The 24,674-nt window shown below is 35.7% G+C and overlaps 1 protein-coding gene across 2 annotated transcripts in view; it reads left to right on the forward strand.

Moving 5' to 3' along the window:
• LOC118201430 (uncharacterized) overlaps positions 1–24,674 on the forward strand; it is a 185,632-nt gene that overhangs the window by 154,154 nt on the left and 6,804 nt on the right. For both annotated transcript variants that reach the window (XM_085826621.1, XM_085826620.1), the window contains 3 exons: positions 2,761–2,862; positions 6,250–6,319; positions 15,372–15,427. In XM_085826621.1, the coding sequence (XP_085682747.1) occupies positions 2,761–2,862; positions 6,250–6,319; positions 15,372–15,427 (228 nt within the window). The remainder of the gene's footprint in view (positions 1–2,760; positions 2,863–6,249; positions 6,320–15,371; positions 15,428–24,674) is intronic.

The raw sequence follows: 24,674 nt of genomic DNA on the forward strand, positions 1-24,674 counted from the left end.
TGATCCATGATACTGAGTTTTAAATGAAATTAAAGTTGGAAATTGCTGTTGTGACTTATCTCGCTTTTCTGAGTTATATTACAAGCCCACGGTTTGTGTCTGTCGTTGGCAACCACAATAGAGGGGTTTTGCATCATATACGTCACAGTACGACTTGAACTTAGAAGCTCATTTTCTCCCGCAATTTTGAAGGAGAGCACGCTGGAGGAGAACGGGTTTGAAGTTCTCGCACCCCTTTACCCCTGCCGCCAACATCTCGAGAAGATATTTAGATCGCCGCATATTTTGAGTGCTCCCATGCTGCACAGACATTATACTTTCACAAACATTCACGCCTTCTCCGAGATTCGAACTCGGATTCTTTTCACCGAAAGGCAGTCGGACTCAATAACCACTATCCTTGTTGGGCGTCAGTGGAGAATGTGGGTAGTAGAATGAATGCTGGTGAAAATTATACAGTAGATAATAACAGCAAGAAATCTGAGCAGAAGGGCAGAAATATTTAAATTGCTCTTTAAATTTATGGAGCAAAATATAAATATAGGACAATTATGAAAATTGAAACATTTCTGATATTTATTGGGTTGCCTGCTATGTCATGATGCAAGCTGCCTATCTTCTTCGAAGATTTCTATGTACGAGGGCAATCCCCCCAAAAAAAGGTCTCCTATTTTTGGGGACGTACAGAAAGTTTTAATACGGTTGTTGGCAACACTGTTGTGAGTGGTGGCTTCTCCGCTACCACATAAGCACGCAGGCGCTTCGCTCGGATGTTCAGTCTTGGCTTGGCAGCCATTCGAAATGGAGCTCCCGATAAACGTTACCGCCAATTGCGAAGTGAGCGCAGTTATTCGATTTTTGAACGCAAAAGGCGTTAAACCGGTTGAAATTCACCGCCTATTGACGGAAGTGTATGGACAGTCGTGCATGGATGTCAGAAACGTTCGCAAGTGGTGTAGAGAGTTTACAGCAGGTCGTACTGAAATTCATGACGAAGAAAGGAGCGGGAGGCCGTCAATTGCCGACGAGACAATCGCGAAAGTTGAGAAACTCATGCGTAAAGATCGGAGGATCGCTCTGGATGCTCTCTGCATTTTGGTTCCTGAGGTTTCCAGAAGCACCATTCACAGGATTTTAACGGAAAAGTTGCAATATTGGAAGGTGTGTGCAAGATGGGTGCCGCGTATGCTGACAGAAGACCACAAACGGCAATGTGTTGATTCTTCCCGCGAATTTCTTCGCCGCTATGGAGACGAAAAGGAGAACTTCTTGGACTCGATTGACGCTTCCTGAAGGGCATGGCGGCAAGCTGGTATGACATGGGCATTGTAAAACTGCCACAGCGTCTACAAAAATGCATCGACCGAAATGACGATTATGTTGAAAAATACAGCATGCTTCAATCTTTAAAGTGATGTAGCAATTATAGAAAATAAACGGTTCTTTGTATATCTAAAAATATAGAAGACCTTTTTTTGGGGATCGCCCTCGCACTTTGAAGCAAATTTTCTATGTTATATGTTCTTTTATATTTTCTATATTCATTTTTTATTACAAAAGAAAAATTATCAGTCCGTAGTACATTGCCCCTACTGTTTGAAAACTTACACCTAGCTTTATCGAACAAGGTGCTGATTTACGCCTTCATCTGAATTAAATGTTATACTACGAAAGAAATTTTGAAGAGAGCGAAACAAGTGAAAGTTGAAGACAAAAGATCAGGTGAGTATAATACGCTTGGCAACACTTTTCATCAAAACTCTAATAATTTTTGTCAGTGATAAAACCTGCGTGTTGTCCTATTTCCAAGCTCCTATTGGCCAGCAAATTAGTTCGGCTGCGTGCTTTCACCAGTTGGAGAGTTTAAACAAATCCATCTTTTAGAAACTTCCGGAGTTCATTATTCGTATTGGAACTGCATTTTATCCCAATAATACGAGACTACACGTCATTTTGATCAACTGACAAAAATGATTGGAATTTAGTTGACACGTGTTGCCACTTGTCTCAAACTCGCCTAAATTTGTGCCGTTAGTCTTTCAGTTCTTTCGTTCTTTTCAAAATGTTTTCGTGCCATAATATCCAGTTCTGATGTGGCCGTAAATAGGAACCTTATGCAGCTTTCCTCCGATAAAACTACATTGTTTTGTGAACGAGGAATTATGAAACTCATTGAAAAAAAAGGGAAAGGTTGTCTAAAAAACGGACAGCATATTATTAACTGATCATAATTCTTTACATAAATATAAGACCATCGCAGAACATAGAAAACTTCAGGAATTTTCAGAAACCCAGTAGCCCAAGGAAATGAAATCAAGGGTAACCGAGGAAATAACTGTCAATCACTTGTAGCCATATAGTTCGCCAAATAATAAATCAGAGCTACTTTAAAGTGAACTCTCCTGAAATAAGTGGAGTTTTCTGAAAATAACAATCACTCATGGTTATGGTTTAGCATTAATTAATCAGTCATGGCTTAGCATATTATAAACATTTGTATTTGGATATATATATAACATAAATACTGACTTTTGAAAGCAAAAAAAGATTTACTTTGTAAAATTTTAAAATATATTTTGGATTTTTTTCATAAATTTTAATACTTTTTTTTCATAGTTTAGTTTTGGATTTTCTTAGACAACTATGATCTTCCTTAAATTCGAATTAGTGAGTATCCACGTAGTATGCAGTAGTTGTAGAAAGAGTTTCAAGATAAAAGTGTTTCAAGCAAAGACTGTACGTTTGTTTGCATATTTACAGAGTGCTACTGTGGAAAAAATTCAACTTGTTTCCGTGATGAATACGGTTTTAAGCGGTGCGCCTGTGGAGATGGTTACCTAGAAATTGATGGAGAATGCAAAGGTGAATAATTTATTCAGTGTAATAATTAATTAACATTTTTGTATTCTTTGATTGTTAATTAAAATCCAAAACTATATTGCTTCCTAAAAGTAGGTTGTTTCCAAATAATCATTATATGAATGCAAATTCCAGTTTAAAATTTAAACTAAGAATTACGATGATTTGAAAAATAGAATTTTTAGTATGACAAAAGTGCTCATGAAAAGAATGTTATTAAGTGCTGTTTAAAAAAATTAACGTAAAATCGCATATTCCAATCAATAGATAGAAAGAAGTTAAATAGATCTCGCTCGAAATTAAGCTTCAAGAAGAATAAAATTATGATTCACAAAAGATGGTTAAAAATAACATCTTTATTAAGTTTGAGAAACTCAATGAGCTAATAATTTAATATTTCAACACACGTTACTGAGAATAACTGTAGTTTATTGCATGAAAAAACAAATTGTAAAGAAAAGACAAATGACAAAACATTATTTGAGAAAATAATATTACATCTTCAATAAGCGAAAGAGAAATGGATTACTCTTTATATTTAATCTGGTAACATTTCTTTACTTGATATGTGTGATAACATATTTGAAGCGAGACCATTCTGTGTATCTTCTTTCTGTCCAAAGTTTCAATCTTTTATTTAATAGGTTTGCTTGTCTGATGGAAACACTCAAGAGTAAATGCATTTTGAAATCCTCTTCAGGATCCAAAAATCCGGCTTCTTAATACTTTCCATCCGGACAAAAGGAGTACTAAACTAAACTCAGTGGCGTGGCGCAAGAGCCCTAGTGGGACAGGGCCAGTAGTGCCCCGAAATCTGCTTTCTTGACCGTGGGCTCCGGGGGGCGTAAGCGTATGACCTGAACATGTGTTCAGCTTGTCGCAGGACCCCAGTGTTTAGACCCCAAGCGAACTTGGTACTCTCTTTGGTCGACCCAAGGAATGGAAATCAAGGAATGAACGCCTGAATCGACCTTGCCCAGCCCAAGAATCGAACCACGGGCTTGTGGTGTTGCTGCGTAATGCGCTAGCCACTGCGCCACCGGGCCTCCCAAAATGAGTACTAATGACATGATTTTACATGCAGATTTTTTAGATAGAATTAAGTACAATAGTTGCATACCCCTGTATACTGTACTATATACTATTTAGTACAGTAGTCGCATACCTTATATATGGATCGAAAACAACTAGTTATATTAGACCAGCTTTTGTAATTAAACACTATGGAGGTATAAAATTGCACATTTGCTCTGTACTCATTTCCGAATTAACTGCTGTTTTTATGGTCTTTCATTTCTAGGGAATGTCAGACAAATTTTATAATTTATACTGAATAATAAAGTGTGCCAAAAACTCTAGAAATATTTTCAAATCCACAAAATTCAGTGTTATATGATATTCTAAATCTCAAATCATGGTTACCAAAATCTTTACTGCTTGGTTCCCAGACATGTTAATATTTAAGGAAATTAGTTAGCAGGCACGATAGCAAAAGTCTGCTGTTTAGCTGGTAGTTTATTCTCTTAAGAGATATGCGCACTGTTATCAGCGAGAAAATTTTGAAGACATAACAGCGAGTCTGGCATATGCAGCTGCATGGTAAGTTGAGAAACGTCAAATCTCACGTGGATTATTGAGAGGCTAGTAGCAACAGCAGGAACGAGGTTACTATAATTCGTCTTAGAAATGGGCACTTTCGCGCCACTCATAATTATCTTCTGAAGGTGAGAAGGAGCCCTTGTACTCACCTTTATTGGTGCGTCATATTGTCATAAACTTCTTATATATTAAAAAATTTCATTCGAAATATTTTAAAAATTGTTGCTTAATTCCTCATCGCTTAGTTCGAAAAGAAGTCAGTATTAATTTGTTTACATACCTTAGAGAGACTGTAATTCATAACTTAATTTGATTTGTTTTATTTGTCGCATAGATGTACTGTATACTTTAAAGCGTGTTATGTCCTTTGATATTAATTTATTTCATGCTTTGATTTACTTCTGTGTTTCATTCACTTGTCTAAATATTCATTTTAACATTATCATAAAACCATTTCAAAATTTCCTTTTATATTTTATCTCTGTTTGAGTCATATTAACGGTAGGTTTGGTTTATAATAACCGAAAATATAACTCTCCGTAAATATACAAAAAGAGACGAATATTCTTTACATGTTATTTTTCCATATACGATAACTTTAACTAAATAGAGTTCATAATAAGCTTATTGTGAAATTTAGAAATTTTGCTAATAGCGTTTGTTAATCGAAAATTATTTGAAATTATCCTACTTTGTCAGATCTGGGGTACAACTGTGCACAGTACTCTGTTCTCCCAGAAGGATTATCTGTTCTTTCTGAAAAAAGCGAAACAAAATAAATAACGCAATTGTAAATATAGAAAGGCGATAAAAACGCGAGGCGACCAACCATTTGTGTGCCGCTCATGTCACGTCACGGAAGGGAACGGTTGAGGTGGGCATATCAAGAGGTCCTCTGGACAGCTCACCAATGGAGGAGTTGTCCTCTTTAAGGATGAGTCCAGGTTTAGCCTTCAAAACGATAATAGGCGTTATTTGATTAGGAGAGAAATTAGAACCCTTTATTATTCTTCAAACAATCGTGAAAGGGATGCATACGAAGAAAGTATTTTCTGTATTTGGGTTGGTATCTTAATGAGTGGACTCACAAGCCTACCTCCATATCTTTTCATGCGGAACCATGAATGCTCAGGCATATAAAGATAACATCATGGAGGCTTATGTGTGCATTCATGCCCGAGTGTAAGTGACAATTTTCTGCTACACATCGACAGCGCCGGACCGCACAGCCATCGTCGAAGATTATCTTCAGCAGGAAACAATTCAGTACATGTAATGGCCAACTCGATCACCAGACCTGAATCCTGTCGAGCATGTCTGGCCTGCTTTAGGAACACGTATAGCTGATCTCAATCCTCGTCTTCAGATTCTTGCTACGCTTACAACTACTGTGAAAAAAATCAATTCCTCTCTTTTCCTATGGAAATGAGACTCCATAATTAACAGCATCGCACATGTATATGTGGTATTGTTCCTAGGGGCGATCATACTCCATATCGAAACTTATTTTTCTGTACCAAACTGACACATCCGATTTGTTCATTTTATACGTATGCTAATTTCTATAACACCATAATTGTCTGGTAATTTCTTTTCATGTTATAATATACCTTATTATGTGTTGTATACTGTGGATTAGTTTCATTAAATTATAAGTGTAATTTTTTGGGTAATTGTCATTTTTATGATTTTTCCCTAATTAATAATAGCCAGTGCAATATTTGCTAACATTTTACTAAATTTATTCCTGTCCTCATTTGCCTCTGAAATTTGCTTCTGCTTCTTTGTCAGATGCATGCAGTATTTATCCATGTGTGCATGGAACGTGTTTTAGAACTGTAGGAAAAGGCGTATTTTGCAAGTAAGTAATCTTACAGCTTTCCTCAGCACTTTTTTATTTTCTCTTATAAAATTGCTTTAATGTGAACAAACTGCATGTAATCAAAATTTACTAATATTAATGTAAAATTTAGAGTAGGTTGTAAGGATTTATATTTATTTTAAATAATCAATTTATTTAATTTGTTAGTCTTTCTTATAAGCTTTCATCTCCTAATTGTCAGTGCCAGCGTATTTAAATTTGGTAGCGCGCGTCAAGGAATGTAAATTCTACGTTGAAGAAAGAGATCAAAAACCGAGTTTCAGTAGGAAAGAGAGATAGTTCGGCTATTTGCCTTCACCTCTGTTGCTTAAGCGTCTGCTCCCCAGAGTTATTGCTGGTTCGCATGGCTTAATTCCTTTTACCTGCTGCCACTAGTTTTCGACGGTTTCATGATGAGTTTCTGAATTTTCTTCAGTGTTCTTGAGTGCAGGTGTTTCCCCAAGTTCCGCTTTCTTGGAATGGGAGTTTTGAAAAGGAATATCAGAATCTCGCACTAGGAAACATGGCTTTAGTCTGTCTATTGAAACTCTTTTAACTTTTCCTTGGATTTCAATATCGAAGTACTTATCCTTTCTTGCTCTTACAGGATACGGTCCAAGATAGACAGGCTGTAGCGACGAATTATTAATGTTGTTGTATAGGAATACGTGAGAACAGTTGGAAAGATGTTTAGAAACAAAGACTGTTCTATTTCCATGGGTGGTGGTAGAACTTGGCTTCATAGCTCTTATTATTTTCTGAAGGTTTTGAGAAAATTCAGACTGTTTCATATGAGGTACTGTTAAAAAGAATTCACCAGGTAATGCTAAAGGAGTTCCGTATACAAGTTCTGCGGATGAGCAACCTAAGTCTTCCTTGATGGCAGATCTTATCCCTAAAAGAACGAAAGGCAATGCTTCCAGCCATGATTTTGATTCGAGTAGATGACATTTCAGACTTGCTTTTAAAGTTCGGTGTTGTCTTTCGATCAGGCCATTTGCCTGTGGATGGTACGCAGTTGTAGTGTTTGTATGAAAACCAAGATATTTTCCTAAAGCTTGAAAAAGTTGGCTATCAAATTGCCGACCTTGGTCAGATGTTATGCGATTCGGAATTCCAAAGCGTGAAAACCAAGTATAAATCAAAGCTTTAGCAATAGATTCTGCTGATTGATCTTCTAACGGTACCGCTTCGATCCATCGTGTATAACGATCGATGTTGGTTAGAAGATATTTGAATCCTTTGCAAGGAGGTAGCGGACCCAACAGATCTATGCTTAAATGCTGGAATCTGTGTGGAGGTACTTTGAATTCTCCCAAAGATGAATGTGTGCGTCTGTGAACTTTAGATCTTTGGCAAGATAAACATGCTCTAGTCCATAGTTGGCAGTCTTTATTCATATTGGGCCATATGAAACGTCATGTTATCAATTTTATCGTGAATCTTATTCCAGGATGAGATAAATTATAGATTGAAGAAAATATTTTCTGCCGAAACTTTGCAGGGATGTATGGTCGATTATAATTTGTAGAAGTATTACAGTAAATTTTCTTGTCGCTGTCCGGTATAGGGATCTGTAGGAATTTACGTTTGGGTTGCTTTTTAGTGTCTCCAAGTCGTCATCTTCTTGACAGTCTACTATAGTTTGTAAGTCTATTGCAGATGGTACAGAAATGGTGTCTATGCGAGAGAGAGCGTCAGCGACGGTATTTTTCATGCCCTTGTATGAATCGGATATCGGTTGAGAACTGGCCTATATATGATAGTTGTCGAGCTTGTCGTGGCGAAGCTTTTTTCAAATTTTGTTGGAAGGCAAATGTTAGTGGTTTGTGATCCGTGTATATTGCAAAAGTTCGCCCTTCTAAGATGTATTTGAAATGTTTTACTGCTGTATAGATGGCTAAGATTTCTCTGTCGTAGGCACTATATTTTTGTTGTGCTGATGTCAAATTTCGGGAAAAGAAACTTAAGGGTTGTTTTTCATTATTCACAATCTGATGTAAAACTGCTCCAATGGCAGTATCGGAAGCATCAGTTGTTAGCGATATTTCAGCCCTTTCGGATGGGTGAGTTAAGTTTGTGGCATGAATAAGTGCATCTTTTAAGATCTGGAATGCGTTTCTTGTTTTTGCCGTCTACGTTATTTCTTTTCTGCAGTTCGTTTTAATACCACTGAGCAATGTTGTTAAAGGTTGTTGCAATTTCGCACAATTTGGTATGAATCTGTGATAAAAATTCACCATACCTAAAAATCGTCTTAAACTAATAAATGACTTCTGGTTTTGGGAAATTTTTGATGGCATCAAGTTTCGTTGAGAGAGGTTTAAGTCCTTCAGCTGACACTTCGTATCCCAGGAATGCAAGTTTTGTTTGACCAAATTTACACTTTGCCGCATTAATACACAGGCCATATTCGTTTAGTCTCTCGAGGACTGATCGTATATGTTTTCAATGAGTTTCTTCATCTGGAGAGGCTATTAGAATGTCATCCAAATAGCAAAACACGAATTCTAGTCCATTCAACACACTGTTCATGAAACGTTGGAACGTTTGGGCCGCATTTCGTAGGCCGAATGTCATGAATGGGAACTCGAATAAGCCAAAGGGAGTGAGAATGGCCGTTTTAGGTATATCTTCTTCGCGAACTGGAATTTGTTGGTACGCTCTAATGAGGTCTATGGATGAGAAAACTTTTTTTCCAGCTAAAATGGAACTGCAATCTGTTTTAAAAATGGGAGAGGGTATCTATCAGGAATCGTGACGTTGTTTAACGCTCGATAGTCTCCACAAGGTCTCCAATCACCTGATTTCTTCATAACGAGATGTAGTGGGCTTGACCAGTTACTTTTGGATGGCCTGCATAAACCCATTTGGAGCACAAATTCAAACTCCTTTTTAGCCGCTTAGTTTTTTTTCTCAGCTCTCAGAATTTAAGTTTCTCAGCTGATAGTCTCCTGGCTTTAGCGAAAACTGGTGGACCTCTGGTTTCGATATAATGTTCGATGTTATGATTTTTAACTTTATTATTAACTACATTCAGTTTTAACAAATCCGGAAATCGTTAATTATACATTTATATGGATCATTTGCGGCATTTAAAATCGGAATATTATTATTGTTATTTTGAAAACAAGGAGTTCCATTGGTTAAGAATGTAGTACCATCAATCAACTTGCGATTTTTAGAATCTACCAAAAGGTTAAAATTTGCAAGAAAATCCATGCCTATTATCGGTTTGTTTACGTCCGCAATTACAAAAGGCCATGTGAATGATCGTCTGAGTCCAAGATCAAGCTTGAGTAATTTTTGGCCATATGTTTTAATTTTCGTACCATTTGCAGCAAAGAGTTCTAATTTTGAGATGTTTTTTTATTTGCAGGCAAGGGAGGAATGACAGAAATTTCTGCCCCAGTATCTATTAAAAATTGGGTAGCCGATTCTTTGTCGCTGATGAAAAGACGACTCAGCTGCACAACCTTGTCCGTCCGTCGTCAATGAGAGACGGGGAGCTGGTTTTCCGGACTAATTGTCTGTGATGTTGATGAGTAGTTGCAGGGTTGTTTACACTTAAATCACTCATCACCGAATTTTTTATGATAGTAACAAATATCACTCATCATCTGTTACCACTGTAACTCCTATCTCTGGATTTGGATCGGTTACGACAATAGCGACGACTGTGGCGTTGCTTGTTTAAAGCAGAAACTTGTAAGCTAAATTCACTAACCTGTTTTTGTAAACTTTCAATCACTTCCGTTTTTACCGTTATGGATGATGCAGCAGCTATTTGGGGAGTAACAGGGTTTAATTCCCAAATCTTATCGGCCATTGTAGCCACTTTTGACAAATCTTCACTACTAACAGATATAATGCTACGCATATTAACGGGTAAACATAGTATCCGCAATGTTTTTAGGAAAGTATCTGTTACTTTACTGCCAGCCAAATTACGCATCTCACACAGTAATTGAGATGGCTTTTTGTCACCCAGTTCTAACTCACTCAGTAATTTTTGGGTTTTTTGAGTCTCTGAATCAGCATATAATGAAATTAGTCTATTTTTAATTGCCTCATATTTATTATCTTGTGGTGGACTTAGCAAAATATCAGATACCTGTGACAAAATTTCGGGTTCAATGGAACTTATAACATAATCATATTTTGTTTGATCTGCATTTATTTTTGCATTTCTAAATTGTGCTTCTAGTTGAATAAACCATATTTTAGGATCTGGCTTCCAAAAAGGAGGAACTTTAACGCTTACCTTGGCGATAGATGGAGTTGTTGCTTTAATTTCGATTTCGTCTTCGTCAGCCATTGTAGAATTCGATCACGCCGGGATACACTAGTGAAGTGTCTGGTGTGCAAATCTAGAAAAATAACACTTCTCTGACTCCAATGGAACCAATATTTTATTCCTTACGATGTTATAGATTCTTATTCATAAGATTTATTTACATTTTATATGCACGTAGCATCGCGTGACAAAAACTCGAAGTTTGTTTACTTCGTTCTTCGCGGAGACTAGAAGGTGTTGCCATTTCGCTTTAACTAAATTTCATTAGAAACTTAACGGAACTGAAGCAACACTACAAAGACTATAAAATCCAAAAAGTTACTCAGATGACTAGGAGCAGGACAAGGCAATTAATGCCACTTTTTCAAGTTCAGATAATACCTACCCCTAATGTTGAAAATATATATCATGTTACCCATATGTCACTATTCATAGTTAAAATAGATAAGTATGTAAATAAGAATTTAATTCCCCAGTGTCATAATTATTAGCGATGGCACCATTCGTCTGATAACTGTTTCCTAGCTTCCTGTTGCGTGAAATGCGCCGGGGAACATAAATCTGCATTATGTCCCCAAAAAGGATTCATTGAAAACTCCGTTTACGCCAATTGTAACAATTCTCATCCGGCCTCATATAGGGTGTGTGAAAAGTTTCCAAAACCCAAAGTTAACAATCTCATAAGTGCCAAAAATATCATATTCTGAAATATTGAACAGTAAAGTGCAAAAGCCCAAACAATTTCAATCTGAAAAGTCAACAGCTAATTCAGTTATGGAACCAAACTATCCCTCATCCAAAAGCAGAACATCAGAAACAAAACAGGCAAATAACACCAATGGAGAATCAAATAAGTCTAGATAAGATGAAAATTTTAATTCAGCCGGATTCTTAGAGTTGTTTAAGGTTATTAAGGAATTAGAGTCCATCCTTGGCTTTATCCAAAGATCTAAACTGACAGCAATAATTAGCAAAAACCTCAGTCAGCTACGCGCTGCAAAAACACAGATGGAGAAACTATATATACTATTCTTAATAATGGAAGAACTTAATGAATAAATTGCCATTAGCTCATTATTCTAAGAATTTGTATGTGTTTAGCTAGTTTTTATTGTTGTAGTGAATAATTGATAAAATAGAATTAATTTATCTTCAATGTATGTATATCACATGATGGACATGTAGAATATACCTCTAAGTTCAGCAGGCTCTGATACCAAATTAACCCCTCCTCCTCATTACCATTCGGCCGCCCTTCTAAATTTGTATGGTTTGGAAACAGTCTCTAGCCCCTCCCCCTTAGAGCACAAACTTGAATCTTAGCCTATGCCCTATCAGTATCTCTCCTGGCTCTAGCGAAGATTATCATCCAACCCTTACTCCTGACTATTCACCCAGCTACGGAACCTCATCGCTGACGTCTGCACATCTTTCTTCACAGAGTAACTACAATGAATATCTGGCTTCAACACTTCTTACGGATTTATAAAGACGACCTTTACCTTCTACGAACTCTCTTCAATCCCCCTGCTACTACAGATCTACCAAATTTTCTTCCGACTTCAACTCTGATATTTAGGACTTCTATTATGCTATTTAATGTTCGAAAAGTTCCCTACATGTTACATTAGGATAGGGAATCTTCCCAGGCGCCCAAAGAAAATGAACTTTGTTCACGAAGCTATATGCTTTAAATAGATTTTGTTGATACTACTCATAGACCCAAAGATTACATTTAGGGCTATTTGAATTAAGAATAACTGATTTGTTATTCACATAAACCCAGAACCAACGCCAGGGCTCATATGGCCGCACCGGGTCGAGAATTGAGAACCCACATAGACTGCATCAGATATCTAGCGCCGGCCCTCAATAAGGCTTATGTATACGTGGGGATTTATTTATTCAGATCTCTGATAAGTCTTAAGGATGTGCAAGAAACAGACATAAGTATAATAAATGACTAAAGAAATACGATTCAGGCTTAATTGAGCGCGTGATAGTAGAAAGATAAAATTTAACGAAACTACATGTCGTTAGTCGCCAATCTCATTATGAATATCCATATATGAATAGTCGTGAACGATAGCTAAATTTGATGATGATAGCCGCGAATTTAAAATTTTTTCGGATATCGCAAAACACAGGTGAAATTTTCCAGTTAACGGATTTGGTAAAGAAATGTGGAGAAACGGTAATAAATGAAGATGATATAAAATAATTTTTATATTGTGATGACAATGCTTTTCGATCATCAATCAATTAATGAATGGCGAAATTTGTAGATCCAGAAATATCGCTACCGATAGTAAGAAAGTGACAGAGAAGTTACTGAAAACGAAAAAAGTCCGATTGACAAGTTAGTCGGATTTCTCGACACGGCAGTTACATGATTTTAACAATGTAACTAAACAAGAGATTATGTCTGTCTACAGAATTAAAGAGAAAGTATTAGCACGAAAAAAGAAGCAACTTAAACAACTTACATTGAAAGAAATGTTTAATAAGTTACACCAATAAATGTTAAGCTTTTATTGTAGATTTTGATACCCTTTAGATCATATATAGTTCATTATTTCATAAATCACGATTTCATATTTTTAATTTTATAATTGCTACATACCATCTTACTAGATTAACACTGATGATCTAATATCCCGAAAAATCCCAAATCCGGAATCACCGAAGTCCCGACAACTCTAGATTTCGGACATTGTACTGTATTTTATACCACTGTGCTAGATTATTTTCCTGTAACTGCCAATAATTAATTTTTCTTTTTTTACTCTATTTTTACTTACTTTTGACGTGTATCTAACATCAGTTTCTATAAATTGATGTTTCAATGTTGTTATTTAAGTTAGGAGCCAAACACCTTGTAAAATTTCTACAGAGATTTAAAATCGACAAGTCCGGGGTTCGAGTCCCGGAGAAGGTATTGCTCATTTTTCCTATTCCCTGCTTCGAAATAACCTAATGTCTCCACAAGTTATATAGTTTTTGAAATATATACCATAGATGTTTTGGTAATTTAAATTATTTTTCTTTAGTCCCGAAAGTCGAAGTCCCGACAACTCCGGATTTCGGACATAGTACTGTATTCTCCAGAACCCCAGAACCTTCCGTGACTACTGATCCCGAGCGTAAAAAATCCTACATAATCTGAGTTTGAACTTAAACTTCTCAGTATTTTTATCAATATTATATATGATTTATGCAATTGTCATATTGCTGAATATTATCAAACTATGAACACGTTTAGATTTCATCCTTTCCGACAACAAATATCCTATAACAGTTCACTGCTCTTCTTAATGCACTATTACAGGGACGCGCGGTTTTTTAAACTGTTTCCGATCTTCCAGTGAGTGACACAGGCGTTTTACTACCGTGGCTATGAGTAGTTTCAAGTCAGCACCTTGCGTACCCGATATCACAAAATAACAGTTGTACAACACTACTTCTAATAATATTACTGAATTACTATTATTTACTAAACAAATTTAATTCTAATCCTCAATCAGTTTGATAAAACGAAAAGCTTTCCTCTATTACATATCTCATTATTAATATTGAAACTAGTGGTTCTCAACTTTTTTTTATGCACCTCTTTTGCCGTTGCTGAACGATCTTTCCCCTCTCTGAAAATGCATATAAATTTACGTGAATTTAGATTGTTTTGATAAAAACCAGAAATAAATAAATAGAAAACAAGAAAATGAATTAAACAAAAAAATATATAAAATTTTATTAAAGATGAAAACTTGAAAAAGGTAGTTTTTACACTCGTTGTAAGGTTCCTCACTCTTTTTATCTAAAGTAAACGTCGGGGAACCTAGTGAACTGTTTAGCGACTTATCGCTGATTTCAAATAACTAAAGATGTAGACTCAGAAAGAGTTAAAATACCCTTTATTTCACTCAACTAAGAATAGCAGTTGGCCCCTTTCTCGGGCTTATAACAAAGCCTCCACTCGGTCTTAAACTCAGAATAAGAAATAAGAACTAAACTATAACTAACTAAGAGAGACTTAGCCGAAGCTAACACAAGTATCTAACGTAGTTAGCCCTTAATTTACACTAGTCGGCGAATATAAAAAGACCCTTGATTTACACTAGTCGGCGAATATATGGCCGAGCGTAAGAACGTGAAGAGAGACAGCCCGAAGGCAACACACGCTACTCAGCATTTCTAGCTCTCTCTCACGAAGTAAGCTGAACATTCCTTAAACACTTCCTCTAAATCATTTGCATTCAACGCGATTCTGAAAACTCATTCCGGTAGGGAGTAGTAGGTGGAAACAAAAATTGGTAGGAAACCACTTTTAAATTAAAATAACTGCCATAAAATTAAAATATACCTTATATATAAACTAAGTATAATATTTAAACTAAAACTAAGTACTTAACAGTTAAATAAAAGACTGACCGCATTCAAACTGCAAATAAGAAGTCCCCCCCGTTACGTGTATCCGTCGAATTAGTAGACTGTAAGTTAGTTTTACAACAAAAACTTTAATGAACAGAACTATTTACAATTACAGAAATTACAGTTACATGTTTCGTACCGAGAACAGAAGCATCGTTGCTTAATGACTGCGTAGGTTGAGAGTGAAACTCTCTTCCTCGTTGCCTAGACGATCTCCACTCGCGCTTGCGCAGCGTTGCCACAAAAGTTCAAAGAAATAAATATTTCAAACTCGTAACCCCCCCATTCCTGTTTGGTTTAAGGAACTAACGTATTTTATAATTTCAGGTGCGAAGAGAATTACAAAGGTATCTCCTGCGATACCCCACTAGAAAATATTGGCGGTATGTATACTTAAATAGTGTGAGAAAGAATTTGATTTTATATTATAACAAATTCTACATATGTGTAAATAATTTTAGTGAAATTATATGTAAATTGTATAATCTCTTTTAAAAAGTAACTAGAGAAGCCTCAAGTGTGTGAAATATGTAATTCTAGTATGAAATGTAGTTGTGGTTCTGCTAATACTACTACACAAAAAGAAATTTAAATTTAAATTTTTAACTCTTGCGTATGATGACTCAAATTGAAACTTTTAGTTATATGATGGGGAATTTGAAATAGTGGCGTTTCTCTAATAAATTATGTTTCTCAAATCATAAATATTACAGTTCTAAATAAGATACTGATCCAACTTAAGGAAAAGTCAATGCTGTTCACAGAGACCGTTTAGTACAGAGACACTAGAAATAAATAAATTATCATATTAAAGAATAGCTAGTTTATTTACAATGACCTGTAGTTTTATATTTTTTTACCTTTATTTCTATCATATGCGATATGATACAAAAGACTGGAAGACAATAATAACTGTTGTTTAAAGATCATATCACAAGATTATTTAACCAATAAAGATGGCACATACGTCGAGAAAGATTTGAAGGCATGGAAATCTCGCTTAATTGTAAATTTAAGGGAATAAATTAGTTAACTATGGCAAATATCCGAGGACTTTGTCTTTTAAGACAGAAATCCCGCCACAGCGTTCGTTTAAGGTTCGCATAGAACAAAGTAGAGACAAAACGAGAAGAAATTTGAATCATGAAATATTACCAATATTTTGTGTGTATCGATCTTGTTTTCTGCTTATGTATACGTGAACATTGTAAGCGCGTAACGTATGATAATCAAACTTTTATTTATGCATTGTTTCCAACGATAATGTCTCTTCATCTCCTAATATTCACATATATGCGAGTATATCATTGCAGCTTTGATTGAAAGCAGAAAAGCAAAACGTCTGAGTAATTTGATAGAAATTGAACTGAAGAAATATTTCTAGAAACAGCATTAAAATTGGCATATTTCATAAAAAACAGTCCATTATTCCTCTTGTATTTTGGAAATGAAGCCGTTTAAGAAATTTCAGTTACATTTTTCAGGTCAGCTTTTCTTTAGTTGTATGCTAATTATGAGATTCTTACATGGACCTGAAGATTAGGGTGTTTTTAACATAGCTTCAATTTCCTATATCTCAAAGGCATCCTAAATACTCTAAGGGTCCTTTATAGTTTCCAAATCTGAAAACGGAATGTCAAGAAAGTGTAATTGGAAACAATACAAAGAATTTACTTATTCGAACTCTAATTATTTATATTCAAATACTATCAAGAATAACGAGAAATGTCTACGAAGGGAAACCATATTGTGCAGCAATTTTAATTTATATCCTATTGATATTTCATGTGCAACGGAAATCTATCTCCAGAAGATTGATTAAAAATATACACTTATAAATTAAATTATCTCCCTGAACGGCAGTGCAGTTTAAAAACAATAATTTTTCTGCGGCAACGAATTGCCGTCAATTAGATTTAGGAGCAAATAGTAATTTAATTCATTCGAAAATGCAGCGTCGTCAGAAAGGCAGCGTCAGAGGACGTCAGAACCCTCTAGTGGAAATATCTTCTGAGTCGCATTCATCTGCAAGCCCCTCCCATATTCTTACTCCTTCTCTATCGCGGCATCTGTAGAAATTAGCATGTATGAATTTATACATATTTAGCCTAATATTAGATTGACCAAAAAGTAATGCAAGACTATGGTTTACGAAAAGTCATCTGTGTATACAATGACTTTGCAATCAAAATATGAATTAAAATTCACAGCCTGCATCTGTGTTTCTCTTGAAGGAAAGTATTGCAGAAAAGCTAGTGGAAGATTTTTCCAATCTGCGCCGATATTCTATGTCAATGTTGCTTCAAAGTTTGCGTTTAAAAGTCCCAAAGTAGAAATTCCAGTTTTGAATCTAATCCAAATTACCTTACTGTAAGTTTTAGCATATGACTTTACATTCAGCTTAATTATTTAAACAGAATGGTCGATCACTTGAAGTCCAGGTTGGGTTATTTGAATGCTACAAAGCACCGAGGCTTTCTATGTAAGAAAAGGGATGCCTTCGTGGAGGATTTTCTGAGGGAAACTAGCTGGTATTCACATTATACAAGGGAAAACTCACGAAATCCATCTATGCGGATAATCCGTTTGCCTGGGATCAGATCCAAACAAGATTGAATTGCCAGTTTTTTGCGGTCTTAACAGTTAGGCCACTGGTATGCTAGATCGGGTTGAAAAAACTGAAAATTTTCTCGTGCTTGTATTTGAGCTCCACAAGAACTCACTGCTGCAGACCTTTAGCAAAGAGTTTTATATTCAATTGTGTGAGAGCATTTGTTAAATGGAATTGGAGGGGTCATATTTGGAGATGAGAAAAACATTGTTTTTGCTACCTTAGTAAAAATAAGTAGCGATTGACCGTGAAATGAAGGCAAATCTCACTGAACAATTGGGATTATATTCAAGCCTGATGAAAGGGGTGACAACGTAGGTATTTCTGTGCTGTTACCCATGTGTAGCATTAATGTGGTCCTGTTTCATTAAGAAAATCTTGCTCAAATTTTATTCCACACTGTAAAAAAAAAGGTCGTTCTTTACAGGCAAAAGTTTTGTAAAGTTACAGAAATTAAAAAGTTACACCCGAATTTCCTGTAATGTTAACAGTTTGAAAGCGAAATGGGGCGAGTACAGATCATTAGCCTGTAGCATTACAGATAATGTTTCAGAAGCTGAGCGGAAAAATCACGTAACTGACTGGAGATCAGGAGAAAAGCATTTGAAAGCTAGTCGCAGAAAAAAAAAACATGCCTGAGTGCCTGTTGGTTGCATAGCGGAGGTACGTAACAAAACTTTTAAAATTACTGTTTGAAATATTTTTTGTTCATTTTATGCAGATTATTCTCATGCGTTTTGGACTGTTGTATGTACACGGTGATCAGCGAATAAGCCCTGATTTCAAAATTAAATATCTCTACAACAAAGATCGATAGAATTATGCGGTAAACTGTACGTTTATTAGCAAAACTGTAAAAATGGTGTGCAAAAGTTTAGAAACTTTAGTTACGAAAATCGTTAATAGATGGAGCTCTAATTGCAATGACCTATCAATAGCTTTTAAAAATGTGCTTTGAATTCGAAAATGATCAGTAGGACTTCTGGCTAGTGAAAAAAGGCTAGCGTAGAAAGTGAAATAATGTATTCCATTGAACAACGTGTTTTTTAGGTTTTTGAATTTTACCGATTAGAACACAATGCTACGCAACACGTCGCAGTTTTCAAAACCGATTCAATGTTCCAGTTGGACCTGATGCGAAAACCATTCGCATACTCTTCGTGAAATTTGAACGGGCTGGCAGCGTGGCTGAGGATCGAAAGGGAAATGTTGGGCCTAGGCAAACTGTAGTCACTCCTGAAAATGCAGCCAAAGTTTCTAGAATTGTTCATCAAAATCCTAGGAAAAGCATCCGACGGATGACATCAGAGACAGGTTTGAAGTAAAGCACGAGCACGCAAAAAATATTAAAAAATAGCCTACGGCTGTTTCCATACAAAATCCAAAGTCATCAGACCAACCCATGAATGCTGTGCAACAAAAGGTTGACTCTGCGAATCAGATTCTAACGATGGTCGACAACGACAGATTTGATGTGAGCTGCATCTGGTTCACAGATGAAGCACATTTTCATTTGAATGGAATCGTTAATAAACAAAACTGGAGATTTTGGGGGACCGAAAATCCTCATTTGTGTTAAGAGAAAGCACTGCATTCGCCTAAAGTTAATGGGCTGCGGTATGCGCCAGAAGCATTATCCAACCATTTTTCGTACGAGAAACGATAACTACTGAACGTTATGTTACAATTTTGGAACAATTTGTCAGCATTCAACTAGCGTTGGAGTTTCGACCAGGTATCGACTGGTTCATGGAAGATGGGGCTCGACCACATCGAACAGATAAAGTTTTCCGTTTTCTTCATGAATACTTTGGGAATAGAGAAATTGCATAAATTATCCGCAATTTACTGACACAGGAATAGCTTGGCCTCCATATTCTTCCGATCTGAGTCTTTGCGACTTCTTTCTGTGGAGCACATTGAAAGACACTGTCTATCGAAACAATCCCGCTGCTCTGGATAAGCTTGAATCGTTGATTGGTGTTGCATGTGATTCCATTTCCGTTGAGGCATTGCAAGACGTGATGTCAAATTTCATTATTCGTTTACGCCACCTCATTGTTTCGAACGGTGAACATTTTGAAAAAACTGTATTTTGATTGCAAAAGCTGCTTCACTTTATAGTTTTTTTAACTCCTTTCAGAGAAAGTTTTTTCAGCGCAGAGCGCCATCTGTTAACGATTTTCGTAACTAAATTTTCTAAACTTTTGTACATAATTTTTTACAGTTTTGCTAATGAACGTACAGTTTACCGCATAATTCTATCGATCTTTGTTGTAGAGATATTTAATTTTGAAATCAGGGCTTATTCGCTGGTCACCCTATATTAAGTAAATATTTTAACGTGCAGCCTTTGCTATTAATAAATATCAGTGCTGTGACTGTGTCCTTTGTAAATTAAATTATTCGCCTAATTTTTCCCTCTCAATTTTCGGATGATAAAATCCTAAAAATAAGTGGGGATACGGCATCAAGAGAATTACATATCCCCATTTTCTTGAAGGTGTTCACTATTACTGTTTCATCAATGATAGGCCATGTACCCAAACTCCACCAGCAAATCAGTTAGTAAGATGAAAGCGACCACTACGCGGACAAAAAAGTTAGGGTAACTTGTTTTGTGAGCTTAAGGAAGACAAACAATAGATGGCAGCACGCAAAAACGAGAAGATCGCCACCTCGGCCGGCTTCTGGACTTTATTTCTTACTCCTTCGCCAGTTTTCAAGGGAATTGCTTGAGATATTTTTCTTCTTTTTTTCTCCCTCTACCTTCTCAGAACAGCCTCCATGAAGAAATAAGCCAGTAAATGTCATCCATTCGTCTAACTACGGAAAAGGAGTCTCTGCCCACACATCATGTAAAGATGACTCTGACATAAAGGATCAATATTATGTTTATACGGAATTGCGATTCGCAAAGCTATCGAGTTAACAAGTCCCCAGTAGGATCCACTATTAATATTCTTACAGACAGCCTCTCGGTCATATATGCCTTAAGAAATCTCATACATCCTTCTCGTATCATAGCGGAGATTCAGGACACGCTGAAGGGGCGTTCGTCGACAATGAATATCCTCATATCTTGGATAAAGGCGCATGCCGGCATTGAAGATAATGAGGAAGCCGACAGGCTAGCAAAAGAAGCAGCTCACAATATCAATGCACAATGCGTAATTACCAAACTTCCGTGGTCTCACCTTAAAAAAGTGACAAGGACAGCAGCTCAGCGCCAGTGTCAATGGGAATGGGACTCTACCGAACAAAGCAGAAAGACCTATGAATATTACCATAAAGTTTCGCTCGATCGTCTCGAGTCATCCCCACAAATAACGAGATTTGTGACGGGGCACGGGCCTTTCCCCTCCTATTACTATGAGAGAGGAATTGCAAATACCGAAAGTTGTGTCTGTGGAAGCATTGGTAAACCAGACCATTACTTGACCTAATGCCCTCTAACCGCACAGTTTCCATGTGCAGCTTCCAGAACAGGCAATTTCTCGTAAGTGTTATCTGATCAAACAGCCAGCGTTTCGCATCAAAATATGCAAGATAATGCAGAAACTGGAAGAATTGGGAACAGATTTGTGCAGTGTGGAATAGTTGCCTGTCAATCTCTCTTCTCTCTCTCTCTTTTTTTTATTTTTTTTTACTGTATATATTATGAAACATGTATGTATTATGGCCAATGAAAATTATTATGAACTATGTAAGCAACTATGAACTATGTAATCATGTATATGTATGAACTATGTAAGCAAGTATTATGAAAGATCTATGTATTATGAACTACTTGTATATAAGCATGTACTATGAACTATGTAACTATGTAAGCATATATTAAGAACTATGTAACTATAAGCATATGTTATGAACTATGTAAGCATGTATACAGGACCAATGTATGTCCTTATAGGCCCCGTGAGGTGTTGCCCCGGATAGTTGCGGAACCTGGACTAGACCCGAATAGTCTTAGTAAGCCGCACGGGTGTCCAAATTCTGCTCTCAACTCAACTCAACTCCCTCTACCACCTCTACCTCCATGGGATTTATCCAGGAACCTTTCAACACGATGCCCATTGTGGATTTCCTTCAGGCTTACACTGTATCTGTATCAACCTCTGTATCTGTATCAATGGAAGACAAACATTACCTAAATCATTAAAAGAGTGTCAGAACATTATGCTAAAAGAAAGCTAGGGGGAATTGTTGTTCGAGTCCCAGTGATTCATTTGGACCAATATGTCATATTTTTTTTAGGAATTTAATAATCATAATATTTTTCGAATGCTAGAACAGTTTGAGAAATTTATTCAAATTATGTTGGTGTTGGTGTTGGTGTATTTAATTATGGCAAAGCACACAAGGGCTATCTGCCTAAGGGGGAGGGATGCCTTCGTGGAGGACTTTCTAAGGGAAACTGGCTCAAATACACGTTACACATGGGGAAAACCACGAAAACACCCATGCAGCCAGCCCGTTCGCGGGATTCGAACCTCGGACCGAACTACCAGTGTTCAGCGACTGTACCGTTCGGCCGCTGGTGGGCCCTTTTTCGAATTATGAATTCTAAATATAAGTCTACTGTATATTATATTTAATATCTATGATAGCTTCATTTATGAAACATTTTGCATATTGGCTGTTTTCGTACAATGAACTTTCTCTACGCTTAATACCGGAAGATTTTGATCTTCAATGAAAGTGGGCATCCCAGAGAAGTTATGTTCGCTAATTAGTTATTTTATGAAGAATACTGGTTAAATTTTAAAAGTTATTGCTTGAGGTACCTTGTAATGAAACGGTTCACTGAAATAAATTTTTTAAAGAATTTAAGTTATTCATAATTACTTAAGGTATTATAAAGAAATATGATTAAATGTCTTATACAGCACATGTTTAAAATATCTATTAAGATAATTCTTATAAGCATTCTGAGGGCATAATTTTTAAAAGAAATTATGTTTTTTTTCTTTATTTAGGAGACATAGTTTACATATGCAAAGAGGGAAAACCATTCATTCATTTTTTCCAAGCAGTCGAAATGAGTTTTATGAAATGTTATATTGTGTTATATTTTAAAAAATTCTTCTTTCAGGTTTTATGTAAAGTTTATGAATTAATTAATAAATTATTTTTACTTCTGTATTTTAATTAGCATGTTATTTAATGCAATAAACTTTATTTATTAACATGGTGTATATATGCAGGGCATAAAGTTTGTTTTCTGTTGTCACATGTATATTTCACAATTTTGTATGCAAATCTCGAAATTTATAATGACTAAGAATATTTTTAATATCACGTTCTGAATGGTATTGTTTTTGAATTAAAATGAATCTTTTAATAATTTCTTGTGCAAAAAAAAAAGGCAGTGTCCCATTTATGTCTTTTATTGAATCTTATTTGTAATTAAGGTAACTTTTTATAGTAATATCAAAAAACAGATTTTGAATATTAGAAATTAGATCTAAATTAAATTAATAAATAAATCATCGTCTTCTCTGAACCAGTTAAAATCATTTATTTGTATTTATAAAACAAGATCAGTAGTAGATAACAAACAAAGTGGAAAGGTGAAGTTTCCAATACTTTCTGAAACTACGTAGTATTTATTATGCAGTATGTATTGAAAATTCATACCTGTCATTTAGAAATTTGTAGGCAATTTTGTGATGCCTATTATGTGATTTACATTTGGTGAATATGCAATTTTCCTATGTGAGAAATGGTAAAGTTTGAAGGATGATAGTGTCATTTTAGCATAGAAAGAGAACAAGGAATTTAGTGGAATATAATTATAATAAAATCTTTTTTTAAATATTTGAAAATGAGTTGGAGATGTAAAGCTTTTTCAGCTATGAAAATTGCAGTTTTTTATCGTATTGTTTATTGTCTATGAGAATCTCATAATAAAGAGGATTATTTAACCAACAATGGAATCGCTTGCAATTTAATATCGAGTAAATTGATTATCAAAGCTGCAGAAAATTTGAAGAAACCTTATAAAATATGCAAGTTTATAAAATGAAAAGCATTTTAAATTCAACATATCAAAATAAATACAGCATAAAAATATTTTTTTAATGTTTGTAATTACGGAATACATGTGTAAATATGTACAATTCAACTGAGTAACCGCTGTACCTGCACTTAAAATGCTATCTTTTACTTCTATTCACTGTTGATTACTTTAATGTAGCTTTATGTTTTAACTTAAAATATTAATTTAATAGAAAAAAATATAATAAAATAATTATGTGTATTTAAATTCATTATCAAAATTATAGTGAATACCAGCTTTAGAGTTTTGCACTAAATATAGTTTAAATGAGTTGAATTGCATTTTTATATGTAATTTTTATATATAATTTTTTATATGTAGTTTTACATATATAAAAACATATTACATTAGTTTTACATTTAAAAACTCATCTGCCAGAAATATTTGTTTTCAGAATATCAACGTTGATTGTTGTGGCAGCTTTGCTTCACATACACTGGTGTGCAAAAATTAAGGACGAGACGGTTTTTTCAATATAACTTTGTACAAAAGCTTTCCAAACAACACATTTAATACCGTAAGATCCCCAATACGTAAGGACATGAGTAATGTAAGCAACACATACTAAAAGAGAAATCAGAGGGATAAAAAGAAGCTTTATTGAAAAAGTAGCATGGAACGAAATGCGACTGAAGGCCGAAACATCCCTGTGATGGGTGTCCAGCAAGAAACATCCGGTCTTTAACAGGGGATATGATCTCCCCTGATTGCTAGGCAGGTTTCACACAGTCTGCCCATGCTGAGAATGAGGGTGTCAATGAGTTGTTGAGGCATTGCTGCCCATTCGTCTTGCAGCGCCAATCGAAGCTCTGGAATCGTTACTGGTGGTAAGGTACGAGCTGCCAAGCGTCTGCCTAGAAAATCCCATACATGCTCGATGGGATTGAGATCCGGAGATCGTGCCGACCAATCCATACGTTCAATATCTTCACTCTCTAAGAGCTGTTCGGCAGCTACT

The sequence above is a fragment of the Stegodyphus dumicola genome, chromosome 11 (genome assembly GCF_044657685.1).
Source record: "Stegodyphus dumicola isolate Sdum_Otavi_A_Nest chromosome 11, ASM4465768v1".
Classification (NCBI taxonomy): Eukaryota; Metazoa; Arthropoda; class Arachnida; order Araneae; family Eresidae; genus Stegodyphus; species Stegodyphus dumicola.